Here is a 15,742-nt window from a genome sequence, read left to right as displayed (position 1 = left end):
GAAGCCCAGCTCCCTTCCCACACCTCAGCCTCCTCTGGCACAAGGGACCAGAGAACCCTTGAGGTTTGGAAGAGGTGGTTTTAGAATGAAGGAAACCCTGCAGAACTAATTAATAGACTTTTCCTTGCTGCACAATAGGGAACCGATAAAACACAGAGGTGCAAGGAAGAGAAGAAACACATTCGCTGAGTGCCTAGTGAGGGCCAGGCACTGTGATGGGGGCTTCACATGCATGATCTCCTGTAATTCCCAGAACAGCTTTATAAGGTGTAGGCTTCAGCCCCATTTTACTCCTAAGCAAATTGAGGCCCAAAGAAATTAAGCTCTTTGCCTAAGGTGACATATGAGGAAGTGGCAGAGTTGGCTTTTGAATCCAGGTCTATCTGATACCAAAGTTACAACAGGCTTCCTCCCTGCTCTGCCTGAGCAGTTCAACAGTGCTGAATATGAATGTCTGGAGTTTGTAACAAAACTCAATAATGGCCTTTGGTTGAACTTTTTGCTCTTAACAAAACAAAACCCTATGAAACTAATAAAGGATTAATTTCTGTAAGAGGTGAGTAAATGGACCTAACCAAATTAATCTGAAAAGTGGTGCCATCCCCCAAATAGGTATAGTACTACAGACACTGAATCTATGGTTTCTCAGAACACAGACAACCCAACAAGGTGGCTTCCTGGAAAAAGTAGGAGTTCCACTGTCAAAAACCTGGGAAATACTGCACTCAGTCTACCTTCCTCTTAACTGATTCCCAACCTTCGTTGGCATATTAAAGGCTCTGAGAAATCTTACCTGAAGAAAGCTAATTTCTGTTTAGCCCAGGGCCTACCAGAAAAGTATTTAAACATGGAATATTTTTTTCTTCCTGTTAAAATTCTGCTGGGACAGTGTTCCGTGGAACAAAATGTAGAACATTGCTCTAAATTTATAAATTGCTATGGAACTAATGCTGAGCTTTTGGTTTCCTTGAGTGCCAGGCAATAATCTGGAAGAATAATAAAGAAACATACATAGAGCAAGGCAAAAGCACAGTACTCGGCATTTTATACGCATTACATTTCCGATTCCTCAAAGTCACCCTCTGAAGTTGATGCTGTGAAGATCCCATTTTACAGATAAGAAAACCGAGGCCCAGAAAGGGTAAGTAATTTGCCCAAGGTTACGTAACTCATGTAACCTCAGGAATTAGTATAAGCGAGCACTGAGTGCCTCCTGTTATGTAGGATTTGTGCTGACTTCCTTATCCTAACACAAATCCTCTGAGGTGAGTAAGATCATCTCTAGGGCCACAGCTCTGGCTTATGTCAGAGTCTGAAGCCAGAAACCGCCAAGAAAATGATGGGTGTTGAGATCAGATTGGATGTGTCTACATGGATCCCTCCCTTAGGGATCATTTCCCTCAGGCAGCTTGTGTGACAGGCACCTCAGGGGTCTCGCCATCCGAGGTCTAATTCCAGCTCTTCCCCTTACCGGTTGTATGTGGCCTTGACCCAGATTGATACCTCTCACTTTCCTGGCCAGATAAATGGAGATGACGTGTCTGTCTTAGGAGTTAAGGAGGACTCACCGTCCCCGGTTGGAAGCTGTTATGAGGGGAGCCACAACCCCTCACACCCCAATAACAGAAGCCCAGAAGAGCCACAGTCCACCTCTCTGGCTTTGGCTGCCCACCAGGGTTTTAAGTCCACAGTGGTAACCAGCTCTCTGAGATACTGTGGCAAAAGTGCCCAACCGTCAGACCTAGGGCTCTCGGAGTCTTGTTCCCTTGGCAACAAGTCTCACCATGGAGACCACAGCCCCATCCTTGCCCTCCCGGCAAGCTCCCTCTCCACAGACCTTTCCTGTTCAATACCTAGTCCGAGGAGAAGTGTAGGAACTGAGGAAAGCTCCAAGGAGGCCCCTTCTCAGGGTGAGGAGTTTGAGGCACAGCCAGCAGGAGAGGCGAAAGGAACTCCCATTCTTGTGTCCACTCTATGCCCGGCAAGGTTCTGAGGAGTCTACATACCGTGTCTTTTAGGTTAAAAGCCCAGCACTTTTACATAGTGGAGACCAAGGCTCAAGGAGACAAAATGGACCAGCCCAAAGTCTCACAGCTGGTCAGTGTTGGAGCTGACACTTGCATCCAGGGTGTCTGACCCAGGACCCCTTGTTTCCTCTGCAACTCCCTACCCACACTGTGAGTCACCACGGCTACAAACTGGGGAGGGTCAGATGGTTGCGTGAATCCCCTCCACCCTGGTTGTCGCATGAGTAGCAGCCAGCAGCCCTTTGAGGCCTGGGCCGGGCCCTGCGGCAGCAGAGGAACTGCACTATTTTAAGCCAGGGCCAGCAGGCCCCATGTGGGCACAGGGAGGGTGGCCTCGGGCCCTTGGCCAGCTTCCCGGAAGTCACCATGGCCTCCCTCCTCTCCCCTGAACAGCTTTCTGAGGCAGTCACTTCCCAACAAACAGGAAGGAGGCCCTCAGGCCAGGAGACCTCCAGCCCCAGCTTCCTTCTCCTACCCACCCCCCCATCTTCTCTACATGGGGGAGCCCACCATCTAGCTACGTGCCGTTATCTGGACTGACTCTTAGCAGGTGGGTGGCAGGGGGTCTGGACTTCTGCTTGGGCTGCCCCAGTTCACCCATTGTGAGTCTAGGGCCTCCACTTGCCCAGGCCCTTTGCCCCCTTGCCTACAGCCTTATTTCTCATATCCATTCCCATTGAAGCTGGCCACTGTGAGCCAGAGAGCAGAGCAGAGGTATCCCCAGACTGGTTCGACTCCAGGACCCTAGAGAAAGACAGACTAAGAGACTGAAACAGAAACAAACTGGGACATTGCCAGAGAAAGATTGAGGCAAAAACAGTGATAGACACAGATTAATCATGGCAGAGACAAAATTAGAGAGATGCTCAGAGACAAAAGCCGAGAGAAGCAAAGAGACAGCTGCAAAGGTCTGGGGCCAAGAGGGCAGCAGAATGGCTCTGAGTGGTTTGCTCCTGACCACCCCCCAAGTACAGGCCCTGTCTCAGGGCTGTGGGGGGCCCACCGGCTGCGCGGCTGAAGAGGAATGTGGGGAGCAAGGCTGGGTCACCCCTTGAGGGCCAAGCGTGTGCACTGTGAGATAAACTACTCCAGGAAGGGGGCCCCAGCTGCGGCTGCACGCTCCAGGAGCATGGCGGAGAGGCCCAGGCCCAAGGCTGAAGCCCCAGCCCTGTCAGACACCAAGCCCCTGCACCTCCTCCAGAGGATCTCTGCCAGGCCTCAGATTCTAGAAGGTCCCAGGTTCCTCAGCCCAGCCCTTAAGGGCATGCAGATTAGGTGAGCATCCCATTTGTAGACCTGGAAACCCTGCCAGCCATAGAGCCTCACCTCTCCAGCTCCAGCCGTGGTCCTGGCTCAGGCGAGGGGGTGACCAGGCAGAGCAGGGACTCGTGCAGAGGAGTGCAGCGGAGGGGGTGGCTGTGCACAGGCCGATGAGTTGTCCCCATGCAGCTTTGTGCACTCATGTGCGCCAGTGTGGGTCTGTGTGCGTTATCCATGTGCTTCCAGACACGTGGGCGTTTGTACACATGTATGCATCCACGTGCTGCCAGGAGTCCTACTCTGACTCCACTAGCCCCTGCCCTCAGACTAGAGACGTAGCCCCCGGAGGCACGTGGTGTCTCCCACCCCCACCAGGTGGCCCAGTCCAGAGAACCAGGAGAAGAGCAAGCAGGTCTACTGCCGTCCCCCTACCCCCCTCCCCACACCGCAGCTGAGGCTCCCGCCGGTCACGGCCTTGACCTGGCACTACGGACTTCTCTGACATTGGCATCGGATCTGAACATCTGGCAGCAGGCTGATAAGGGGTGCAGCGGAAACAGCCTCCGCTGCTGCCAGCAGCCCCACCCCCTCCTGCCCTGCGAGGGGTCTCCACATCCACACTCCCCCTGCCTGCATCTCCTGGCCTGGCCCCTCTCTTGTCTCATTCCCTGCCTCAGTCTCCCTCTCCCCCATTGCCGCTTTGTCTCTCTCTCTCTCTCTCTCTCTCTCTCTCTCTCTGAATTGCTCTCATTCTTTCCACCTCTCTCCCCTTCCTCTGTCCTGTTCTTTCTTTCTCTCTCTCTCCCTGTCCCTCTCCCTTTCCCTTTCCCTCTCTCTCTTTCTCTATTTCTGGGTCTGTTATGCTGTCAATGTCTCCTCTTCTGCCTTGTTTCTCTACGGGTTCTTTCTTTGTCTTTCTACACTGTGCCCCAACCCCAGCCTGATGATTCTCTCTCTCTCCTCTCCATTTCAGTTTCTAGGTCTCTAGTTTGTTTGTTCCTTGTTCCACCGCCAGGAAATAGGCCTGGCACTTTGGGAAAGTCCCCACTTAGAAGAGAGACCCTGGGCTTTGTTTGCTTGGGGAGGGAGGGAGGGGAGCCTGGGTCAGGACTACACCCCTTCTCCTTCCCCTCTGGGTGGGTCTCATGGCCTGGGACCACCTGGGCTGGAGCTTGAAGCAAAGGACAAATAATAGGCCACCCAGGGGCTCTGGCAGAGCAGAGAGGATTCTCACTCTGCAAGCCCGCTGTGTGGATTCAAATCCTAGTTCCATCAACACCCTTGCTTTGTGACTTTGGGAACACACCTCGTCTCCCTGAACCTGAGTTTCTTCATCTCTCAAATGCTCTCATGGAAGGTGAGGAGAAAATACTGCTTAGCTCCCAGGATGGTGGAGGCTGACCACAGGTGTGGAATAGAGGGGACCCAGCACATAGGCACTTCCGTGTCAGGGCCTTGCCATTCCCTGCCAGCCTCACCCAGTAAGGATGAGGGCAGAGGAGGGGCTGTGCAGAGGAAGGGGATGCCCATAAACATATCCAGGGCAATCAGAGGAGAGGAGCTCCCAGCCTGAGTGGCAGAAAGCTTCCGCTGACTGCCTAGGGACAGGAGGGGGAGACAGCAGAACTCTCCCTCCCACCCCCCGCCGGCAGCATGTGGGGCCTGTGGGGCCTTTGGTGCCCTGTAAGTAGTCATTCAACAAATGCTCACAGATGCTTGCTTGCTCTGTGCTGGCTGCTGTGGCCCCAGAGATAAATCAGCCCTGAGCCTTTCCTTGAGGGTTCCCCAGGCCGGGGTGAGTCACCCTATCACAGAAGGGCAAACAGTGTTCAGGATGATGGTGCAATCTCAGACTCAACACAGAAAGGGCCCCTGAGGACTGACCGGCCAGGCCTTCGGCTTACTGCTTGTTTGTGTTTTGCTAACACTTACTGAGCACACATGACATGCCAGGCAGCCACTGAGCATGTCACATGTATTGTCTCATTTTGTCCCCATTTTATGGAGAGAATGTGAGGCTCAGACAGAGAAGTGATTGGTCCCAGGTCACACAGCTGGGAAATGGCAGAACCCGGATTTAAGCCAGAGTCTCCACCACGAATCCCTCAGCAGTTCTACTCAGGGCCCAGAGGCTCACCAGGAGACTGACAAAGCCAGGCTAGTTCTTTCCATGACACCACAGTGTTGAAAGACCCTATTTTGTCCTGTTATAAGAAGGCAGTGAAAGTGGACCTCATTTCATGGTCTCCCATCAAACGACGTGCAAAGGACCATGGTTGTTTGTTGTTCCATGTATGTGACATGTTGGTGATGATAAGGTGGTTGCTGGGATATTTCTTTCTTAAATTCAGAGGATTGAATGGTATCAATCCAGAAACAAAATCATTACATCGAAATGGGGAGACAATGGGGCGCCCTTGATTTCTGCTCAGGTCATGATCTCATGGTTCGTGAGTTCGAGTCCCACGTCAGGCTCTGTGCTGACAGCACAGAACCTGCTTGGGATTCTCTCTGCCTCTCTCTCTCTTCCCTACCCCGGCTCACTCTGTCCCTCAAAATAAATAAATAAACTTAAAAAAAAATGGGGAGACTAGTTAGGTTCGGTCATATGCAAGAGAAGTATATCTTATAAGATGAATTTTTTCGGTGGATGAAGAAGGCATAATTATGAGGTCATGCATGTTGAGAAGTAAGTGATATGTTATGTCATAGGTAGAAATTAGAATTTAAATATAGTAGAATTAGACTATAGTCGTCCCAGGGTGCCTGGGTTGCTTAGCTGGTTAAGCCTCTGACTTAATCTCAGCTCAGGTCTTGATCTCAGGGTCGTGAGTTCAAGCCCTGCATTGGGCTCTGCACTGGGCATGAAGGGCTATTAAAAAAAAAAAAAAAAAAAAAAAAAAAAAAAAAAGAACATAGTAGTCCCCTGTATCTGCAGAGGATACATTCCAAGACCCCCTCTGGATGGCTGAAACCATGGATAGTACTGAACCCTGAATACACTATGCTTTTTCCTATACATACATACCTATGACAGAGTTTAATTTATAACTTAGGCACAGTAACAATAACTAATAATAAAATGGAACAATTATAATAATATCCTATATATCCTACCTATAATAATAAAAGTTATGTGCATGTGGTCTCTCTCAAAATATCTTGTACTGTACTCCTCCTTCTTGTGAGGTGATAAAGTGCCCGCGTGATGAGAAGTGAGGGGAATGATGGAGGCACTGTGACAAGGCGTTAGGCCACTATGTGTTGACCTTCTAACGACACGTCACAAAGAGGATCATCTACTCCCTGACCCTGGTTGACCACAGGTAGCTGAAACAGTGGAAGGCAAAACCACGGATAAGTGGGGACTACTGTATACTTTAATTGGTAGAATCAATTAGTTATGACCGTCAGGAAGATTTTTGTCTTGTATGTACTTTCACAAAGTGAAAGTGTGTTCAGTGGCCCAATGAGGAAGACACACTAGGTTTTAAATAGAGTTGACTTCAGTTATCCAGAAAATCCCTGTTCCTCCCAAGCCAGATAAGTGAGGTGCTGTGTGATTGGCCTCCTTCCTCAAATGAAGGGGTGTGGTGAGGGTTTTCAACAATGATTGCCCCATGGACACCTGTGCCCTGCCCCAACCCCCAGGACCAATGTCTATGAGGTAAATCCTCCAAGAACTGAGACTTCTTCCCTTTTCTTCCCTTTTATCCAGTGCCTGGCATCTAGTGTGCACTCGGTGAACATGAGGTGAATGAAGGAATGCACAAAAGAGGGTGTCAGGCAGCAGAAGGGTGCAGAACAGAGCACTTTGGGCCCTATGGGACCAGGACAGTTCAGGACCTGTCTGGACCTGGAGGTTGGACAGGGACATCCCTGGCTGCGTGGGGAGGCCCGGCCTGCTAGACAAAACCCCCTGCCCTCTGCCCTGCCCTATCCTGCCCTATCCTAGCTACCCACTTGGCCCAATCCTGGCCTAGCTAACCACCTGGCCCTGAATACACTAATACAGTCCAGCCTCAGCTTCCCCAGCTAGCAGCCCCCAGCAGATGGTGACATTCAGGAAAGCCAACATGGAACGCACCTGGGAGGTGTTTAGTCAGCTCACCTGATTGCCTTCCATTCCCCTCTTCCTCGCTTCACCTTCCGGAAGAGTAAAAAGATCAAGCCAAAGCAGCAGGGCCACCTGGTCAAGTCATCCATGCCCCTGCCTCCACTCCAGGATGACCTGACTCCACTCCCATGTCTGGGCCAGGCCGGACCCTGCCGGGCCAGGCCCCAGGGAGGTAGCCATTCAAGGGGAGAGAGGCCAGGCTGCAGGCCTGGTGGGGGAGCCGCCCATAAATCAGGCCCCACTCCCACCCAGTCGCTAACAAGCGGGGCTGCCTACCCGCCTACATGGGGTCCCTGCCTCTGGGCTCCCACAGCGGCCTGGAACAGCCAGCTGGCCAAGGCCTCCAGAGTGCCTTGGCCTCCACCCCCACCACGGCCCCCAGATAGATAGGGGTATTTTTTTTTTTTCTTTTAGGAGAAGAAAAAAAAATAGACCTAAATGAAGAGAAACACCAACAAAGAAGGAGAGAGGCCTGCAGAGTCACGTGGGGGCAGAGACCAATTGGGCCTCCGGTGCCCCCCCGCCCAGGGCGGGGAGGAGGAGGACGGACGGACAGGGCCAGCCTACTGTCCGCCTGCCGCCCGCCGTGGCGTGAAGGAGTTCCTGTGTGCCCACGGTCACCGCTGCCCCACCTGGGCTGCCGGAGTCTTCCCTCGGACCCCTGGTGCCCGCTGTCCACCCTCATCCGGCCTGAGAGCTCGCCTTCCGCTCCGTAAGTGAGGGCCTGGGCCCAGGCCTCTAATGGCCAGCCTCCCTCCTCAGTGCCTCCCTGCGGCCTGGGCCGGCCACTGCCTGCTCTGCTGAGTGACTGGTGCCCGCAGCTCTGGGTAGGGAAAGGGCCAGAGATCGCCCCAAACCTGCCCTCCCATCATCCTACCCCCTCTTCTTCCCCGGGCAGCTAATGGGAGGAGCTAGTAGGCCTGTGGGGACAGGCCCTATGGGCGTCTGCGGTGTCCCGCTGTCTACTGGTGGCCGAGCGTTCACAGCGCTGTGTTGGCCCAAGCCTAGCAGTCTGCGAACGTGTCCATGTTCCCTGGGCCTGTCTCTGGGTCTCTGCGTCTCCCTGCCTGTGTATTTGTGTGTCTCTCTGGATTTGCGTGTCTGTCTCCAACACACTTCTGTCTGTCAGTCCCTGTTCTGTGGCCCGTCCAGATCAATGTGTGCTTCCCTGGGTAGGTGGGTGAGGGGCTGTGAGTCCCCACATGTTGAGCTGGCACCTGGGGCCGTGAGGGGTGGGTGCAGTGCTGCCTCGTTCAACCTCAGGGCTCCCAACCTGTGATAGTGTGACCTCTGGGGAGGGGGGGAAGGTGAAGGGAGAGGAGGAGAACCGCCTCTGAGCCCAGCTCCCTAGACCACTGGGTCCCCCAGCCCAGACTTGTGCTTACACTGCCTGGGTCTTCTTCAACGATGTCCAGGAGACCCTAGCCTTTCCCCTCCATACCCTCCACTGCCCACTCCTATTTTCCACTTTCTGAGGGTCCCTCCCTGATGGAGCTCAGAGCACCTCCAGCGCCTGCAGCCGCTAGTGTTTCTCAGGGGTCAGATGTGGGGACTCTGCAGCTAAACCCCAGCGGCTGTCCTTCCTCAGCAAGATTCATCCGTGGCATCTCACAGAAACCACAGAACCCCTTCTGTAGGGCCAAATGTTTCCATTTTACATGAGGAGAAACTGAGGCTCAGAGAAGCAAAGGAACCTGGCCGAGTTTGCACAGCAAGTGGGCTGGCTACCCATTCCGTCCTTAATTCCACGGGGTGAAAGACTGAGGAATGGTCTGCGCTGGGCTCTAGCCCGCGGGACCAAGGTGCCAACTCCAACCCAAGCCGGGTGGTGGGGGCGGCTCGGGTCAGGGTCCCAGACAAAGTCAGTCGAGGCCAAGGGCCAGAGCCTTCAGATCGGTTGCATCGCTGTGGGTACATAATTGTGGTTTCCCGCACCACCCCCCCACACACACCCCTTGAAGACCCAGCATTTTGGCCTTGCTGATCTCAACACTTGTCTCCGAAGGGGGCAGGGGCAACATGAGAGGTGGTGCCTTTCTCTGGTAAATGAGTAATGGGGTAGACTTTCCCCACTCAGAGCAAGTGCTCAGCCTCGTGCAGCCCAGGGACCCCTTTGTCCCCGGGGATGCTGGGCACTTCCTTACCCCCTCCCCCAGCCCAGGTAAAAGGCTCAGAGTGGGATGGGGGAGGCGTTCCTCTATTCTCCTAGCTCCCGCGCCCCGGTGGCTTCGGGTCCTCGCCAGACCTCGGAAGATTCCCATTTCTGGCAGAGCAAACTGAGGCCCACGGAGGAGAGAGGGCGTGCCGCAGGTCTCCCAGCTGGATACTACTAAACGCTGCCGCAGTGCTAAGGCATGCGTTTTGCCAACACCACTTCGGTTCATCCGCATGCCCACTCTTACGGAAGTCCAGTCGTCATTACCACTTCGCAGATAAGGAAACTGAGGACCAGTGTGTGTGTGTGTGTGTGTGTGTGTGTGTGTGTGTGTGTGTGTGTGTGTGTGTGTGTGTGTAGATTTGCCTAAGTCTCCAGTGAGGAAATATGGCATGGCCAGGGCGATACCGGGTTTCTAGCCTTGAACCCGTGCCTTGGCCACGGACCCCCACGTTCGCCCTTACCCACTTCGATGCTGCAAAACGACCAGCGCCCCCAGCGTGGTCCTTGCCACGACTAAGCTGGATTCGCAAACAGAGGCTCGCCTCCTGGGTGGCTCGAGGCTCCCCGGCGCTCAGCACCTGCCCGGATTCCGAGGCGCCCGGGCTGGGAATGGGGGGCCGAGAGGGTGAGGGTAAAGGCGCTAGCCAGGAGGCTAGGTGGCGGGGGAGGGCGCGGGCCGGGCCTCCGCCCCCGGATACCGCACGCACTGATATAGAGGGGCCGGCCCCTGGCCCCTGCGAGGCGGGTTCGCGCAGCGCGCATTGGCGGCGGAGGGGCCCGGGTCCCAGGTGCGGCCCGGGAGGCGGCGGGGGGCGGGGAGGCAGGGTGGTGGTAGGGGGGGGCGCCGAGGCCCCGCGCCCCCGCCTCCCCGCCCCCGGCCCGATCGGCCGTCATCGCGGGCAGGCGGCGCTGCGCCCGGGTGCGGCTCATCGCCGGCGGCGGCGCGGCCAGGAGGTGCGGGGCTCCGCGCGGGCGGGACGCGGGGCGCTGCTGCTCGCAGGAGCCGCCAGGTGGGCGCCGGGCGGGCCGCGGCCGCCGTCGCGCCCCTTCTCGCTTCCTGGGCCCCGGCTCCGCGCACTTCCCTCCTTGGGACTTCGACTCTCCGCCCGAGGTCGCTCCCCCGCCTTGGGCTCGGTCCCCCCGGAGCCCGGGAGGTCTCCGCCCGAGGTCTCGCGCCCGGCCTGCGACTCCACGCCCGGCGTCTCGGCTGCGCCCTCCCTCCGCCCGACGTCTCGGCCTCGGCGGCACGGGCTGCGCCTCCCGTTGCCGTCGCTGCCGCGGGCTTTGTCTCTCTCCCGGCCCGGGGGCCCCCGGCGGCTCGGCGCTTTCGGGCTCTCAGTCCCGGCGCCGTCGTTCTCCGCCTCTCCCGGCGCGAGCCCCTGGCGGGGTCCGACCCTGCGGGGCCACGCCTCGGAGCTCGGGCTCCCGGCTCCCGCCGCGTTCCGCGCGTCTTCCCGTCCCCGGCCCCCTTGCTGGGCGCCTCCGTCTCTCCAGGTTTTCTCTCGGTGTCTCTGTCGCCCCTCTCTGTCTTCTTCTCTCCCGGTTTCTCTTGCCTCTCGGTGTCTCGGGCTGTCTCTCGTCTACCGCTGTGTCTCTGGCTCTGCATCTGCCTTTCCCAGGTTTTCTCTTGGGCCTCTGTCTCTCGGTGTCTTTGATCTCTCTCTCTCTCTCTCTTTCGTTCTCTCTCTAGCTCCCTATCTCTCTGTCTGTCTCGTCTCCCCCTGGTTTTCTCCGCTCGGCATCAGTGTGTCTGTCAGTCTCGGGTTTTCGTTGTCTCTGTCGCCCCAGGGTGCTCGCTCCGTTAGGCAGCGTCGGTCGGTATCTCTCGCTTTCGCTCTGCCCATCTCTCTGTCTCCCTGGGACTCTGTCTCTGCCTCCTTCGTCCCTGTCCGATTCCCCAGGACACTCCGGCCCCACTCTGGCCGGGTTCATTGGTGTCTCCCTCGCGGCCGAGCCCATCTCGTTTTCTCAGAATCGGGGTTTTGTTCTCAAACGAACGAATCCGGATCCAAGCGCACCGAATCCGAGGGTCCCCGATCGGGCGCCACGCAGACCACGCCGGGAGGGCCCCTGGCCCGGGCGGGGGGCGGGGGGGGGGGGACGCGGGGCAGGAACGCTGGGACGGTCGGTAAAGGCCGAGCAGGGGCCGCCCCGGCCACATCCCACTGCGGGCTGCTCAGGGCGCTCCGATGGGTGGCCTGCCACGAGCGGCCTTGACCCCCGCGCGCTAATGGGGGACAGCGCCGTGGGGGCTCCGGGCCCCCGGCCCCCAGGTCTGCCGCGCTGCGGGTCGCGTCCCGCCCGCGGTGACCCCCTCCTTCCTCCGCAGGCGGACGCCGCGGGCATGGACTATTCGTACGACGAGGACCTGGATGAGCTGTGCCCAGTGTGTGGGGACAAGGTGTCCGGCTACCACTACGGGCTGCTCACATGCGAGAGCTGCAAGGTGAGCGGGCGGTGGACTGCGGGCCGGCAGGGCTAGCTAGGCGCGCGGACGGCGGGCGAGCCGGTGGGACGCGGGGGGGGGGGGGGGGGGGGGGGCAGGCCCTGCCGGGCGGTACACAAGGAATTGGGCCCCGGGGAGGGGACGCGCGGCCTGCCCGCCTCCCGCGCTGACTCCGCTCTCCCTAAGGGCTTCTTCAAGCGCACGGTGCAGAACAACAAGCACTACACGTGCACCGAGAGCCAGAGCTGCAAGATCGACAAGACGCAGCGCAAGCGCTGTCCCTTCTGCCGCTTCCAGAAGTGCCTGACGGTGGGGATGCGCCTGGAAGGTGCGCGCGCCGCGCTGCGGGCCTCCGACCGCTGACCTCGCTGTCTGTGGGTGCGGGTGGTAGGAGCGGTGAGAGGAGGGCACGAGTGGCCTTCTTAAAGTTTCCGGAGCCGGCCGGTGGCCCCTCACTGTGACGCTAGAGCCCGATCTCTGCTGGGGAGGGGTGAGAAGTGGCCGGCTCTGTCTGGCGAGGAGATATAGAGAGGCTCAGGCCCTCTCTGCAGCCTCTGAGAGCCGGGGCAGCACAGGGCAGCGCCTCGCAGAGCTCCTCTTCTGCAAGGAGACCTACAACACCCCCACTGAGCCCCCAACAGTAGCGACAGCCAAGGTGACCAACGCCTTTACCAGAGTTCAAGTCCCAGTGCCTCCACTCACAGGCTGAGGGACACTGGGCAAGTTCCTTAACCTCTCTGAGCTGCAGATACCCCATCTGAACACTAGAGTTGATAGTAGTGTCTTCCTCCTAGAGTCAGTGTGAGGGAAGGGTACGGAAAAGCCAGCACGTAGTAAATGCTATTGTTATTGTTATTGTTATTGTTGTTGTTGTTATTGTTATTACTATTATCATTATCATCGTCATCACTTAGGTTACTATCTGTCCATCATCAGGCTTCACGCAGCCAGCCCACCCAAAAGGTTCACTCAGGCCATTCACTCGGTGGATGAGAGTCCTTCCACCATGTTCTTGGGTGGGCCCTGAGAGGTTGAGGGAAAGGGGAACAATTGGTCCCACGGGACCCAGGCCCATCCTTCCCTTCCCAACCCCTTCCTCCCGGCTCTCAGTCCAGAGGGGAGGAAAAACGCTTCGGCAGGAAGAACTCAAACTTTCTGAGGGTGGACACTCGTAGGCTTCCACCCTGCTGGCCCCAGCCGGGCTGTGCGCCGAGCAGACAGCTGTTGGCTAAAGTTTTTAAACAACGTGGAAGCCCCTAGTGGCCCTGAGAGCCGCTGACCACACGTCCTGCCACCTAGAGGAAGTACTCCTAGATGTGAGGGGGATGTCCCGACGTCCCCAGCTCCAGGTCCTCACTGGTCAGGAGAGCTCGTTGCTGCAAGTAGCAGAACCACCCTGACGGAGCCTGAGGGAGCAGAGCTGGGCTGTGCACCCCCGTGGCAGGACGATTGGCTGAGCGGACCCCCAAGACACCTCCCTTGCTGAGCACCGCCCTCTGCCTCCTACTGTCTCCCTTCTCCCAGGGCCCAGGGTGGGGTCCTGTCTGAGCAGGGGCTGGGGCCACACTGCAGCTGCAGAGATGCACCTGTTGGGTCTGGCTGGTGACACATTCTTGGCCAGACGGAGGGACATCTGGTCAGCCGGGGAGGTCCCTTCTCCCAGCACAGAGCCCTGGCCAGCCCTAAACTCAGCTTCATAGTTGAAGGCAGTGGGGGAAGGCAGAGTCATTTTGCAGTAGGGGTTTGCCAGAGACAGGCAGTCAGAGTCCAGGAGCAGCTGGATCCTGGAGACTGGACTGGATGCTGTGAATAAAGCTGACTAGGGTCTCCTTCCTGTTACCTACCATCTCTGGGCTCAGCCTTGTGCTAGGCCCCTGAACCCACTCTTGAGTCGCCAGCAACTCTCCGTTTGAGTCACGTGGCCCGATACCACTCAGAAGGATGAGGGTGGGCAAGAGGCAGCACATCTGGGCCAAGGATAGTGAATTCTGCCTGGACGAATCCAGGAACACTTCTGGAGGTTGTGACCCTGGGGGCTGGGTGTTTGGCAGGCATGAGAGAAGGAAATGGTTTGAGGCAGAAGGAATATCAAAGGCAAGGTGGAGGAAGAAGGAGCCATGCCAAGCAGAGGAGCAGAGAGATGAGGAGGAGTGGAAAGAACATGGGGTCTTGTAAGGGATGACCCAGGAATGGTAAAACAGGGCCTTGAATGCTGTGCTAAAGGAGATTGATTTCACCCGTGGGCAGTGGGAGCCATGGAAAGCTATTGAGCGGGGAAGTGACACAGGTCTGTTTGGGAAAGATCCGTGAGTGTGGCATTATGGCAGGAGGCTTGGAGGGGGTGAGTCTGACCCTCTGCTTCTGCCCACAGCTGTGCGTGCTGACCGCATGCGGGGTGGCCGGAACAAGTTTGGGCCCATGTACAAACGGGACCGAGCCCTGAAGCAGCAGAAGAAGGCACAGATTCGAGCCAATGGCTTCAAGCTGGAGACAGGCCCTCCAATGGGAGTGCCCCCACCACCACCTCCCCCACCGGACTACATGCTGCCCCCTGGCCTGCATGCACCTGAGCCCAAGGGCCTGGCCTCTGGTCCACCTGCTGGGCCACTGGGCGACTTTGGGGCCCCAGCACTGCCCATGGCCGTGCCCAGTGCCCACGGGCCACTGGCTGGCTACCTCTATCCCACCTTCCCTGGCCGTGCTATCAAGTCTGAGTACCCAGAACCCTATGCCAGTCCCCCACAGCCTGGGCCACCCTACGGCTACCCAGAGCCCTTCTCCGGAGGGCCTGGTGTGCCTGAGCTCATCCTGCAGCTGCTACAGCTGGAGCCGGACGAGGACCAGGTTCGGGCACGCATTGTGGGCTGCCTGCAGGAGCCGGCCAAGGGCCGCCCTGACCAGCCTGCGGCCTTCAGCCTCCTATGCAGGATGGCTGACCAGACCTTCATCTCCATCGTGGACTGGGCACGCAGGTGCATGGTCTTCAAGGAGCTGGAGGTGAGTCCCTCCTCCTGCCTGGCTCGCCGCTGGGGTGTCCTCTTGGCTGCCCTAGTCTCAGTCTTAGTTACCCCTTGGATGGAGCTGTCCTGCCCACTGGCTTTGGGCAGTGTCTGGGCACAGGGAAGCCACACTGGGGACACTGAGGAGTGTTTCTTACCCCTATCCCCCTCTCCTTCATCCCTCCCACCCTCTTTCCTTCTCTGTTTCTTGAGTCTCTATCTCAAGACTCTGCTTCTTTTGTCTCTGCCTCTGTCTCTTTCTGTTGTCTTTCACTCCCTGGTGTGCTATCTCTCTGTATGTCTATTTCTCCAGCCCCTTCAGTCTCTGTTTCTCATCTGGTCGGGTCTCTGTAGGCATTTATCTCTCTTTCTCTGAGACCCTGAGCTCCCCCAAAAGACTAGCTGAATCCTTTGGAAGCTGTCTGTGGCTGCCCCAGCCCAGTGTCTGGAAGAGGAGACAACTGATCCTGGCCTCCCATTTGGAGAGGCCACCAATCCCTATCAGCCTCAAATGTCATAGATGGGGGTCTTTGTATCTCAGAGTTTGGGGTGCTTGCGGATGTTCTTCTTCCCAGCTAAGGTGAAAGGTCTTGCTGTCCCTGCATCTCTTGTGCATGATGGTTGGTCCCACGAGTGGGTGTCTGTGTGTGCAGGGGGAGCTGGGGGGTGCGGATTGCAGGGCCTGTCACTGATCTTCCCAGAGGAGACCACCTTCCTTTTCTGCAAGGCTTTCCT

The 15,742-nt window shown here is 57.2% G+C and overlaps 1 protein-coding gene across 6 annotated transcripts in view; it reads left to right on the top strand.

Moving 5' to 3' along the window:
* Nucleotides 1-900: 900 nt before the first annotated feature.
* Nucleotides 901-15,742, top strand: part of NR5A1 (nuclear receptor subfamily 5 group A member 1) — a 32,672-nt gene continuing 17,830 nt past the window's right edge. The window contains exons 1-6 of one of the 6 annotated variants that reach the window (XM_042912549.1): nucleotides 901-1,141; nucleotides 2,019-2,177; nucleotides 7,819-8,116; nucleotides 11,892-12,008; nucleotides 12,195-12,336; nucleotides 14,380-15,005. In XM_042912549.1, the coding sequence (XP_042768483.1) occupies nucleotides 11,907-12,008; nucleotides 12,195-12,336; nucleotides 14,380-15,005 (870 nt within the window). In that variant the 5' untranslated portion in view covers nucleotides 901-1,141; nucleotides 2,019-2,177; nucleotides 7,819-8,116; nucleotides 11,892-11,906. Of the gene's footprint in view, nucleotides 1,142-2,018; nucleotides 2,178-2,540; nucleotides 2,578-7,074; nucleotides 7,150-7,818; nucleotides 8,117-9,815; nucleotides 9,858-10,126; nucleotides 10,188-10,295; nucleotides 10,351-11,891; nucleotides 12,009-12,194; nucleotides 12,337-14,379; nucleotides 15,006-15,742 lie in introns of those variants that run through there. The other 5 variants (XM_042912552.1, XM_042912551.1, XM_042912554.1 and 2 more) reach the window with 5 other exon arrangements.

This window comes from Panthera leo, chromosome D4 (assembly GCF_018350215.1).
Source record: "Panthera leo isolate Ple1 chromosome D4, P.leo_Ple1_pat1.1, whole genome shotgun sequence".
NCBI lineage: Eukaryota > Metazoa > Chordata > Mammalia > Carnivora > Felidae > Panthera > Panthera leo.
The sequence above is the reverse complement of the archived record's forward strand: the minus strand, read 5'-3'. Positions and strand labels throughout refer to the sequence as shown.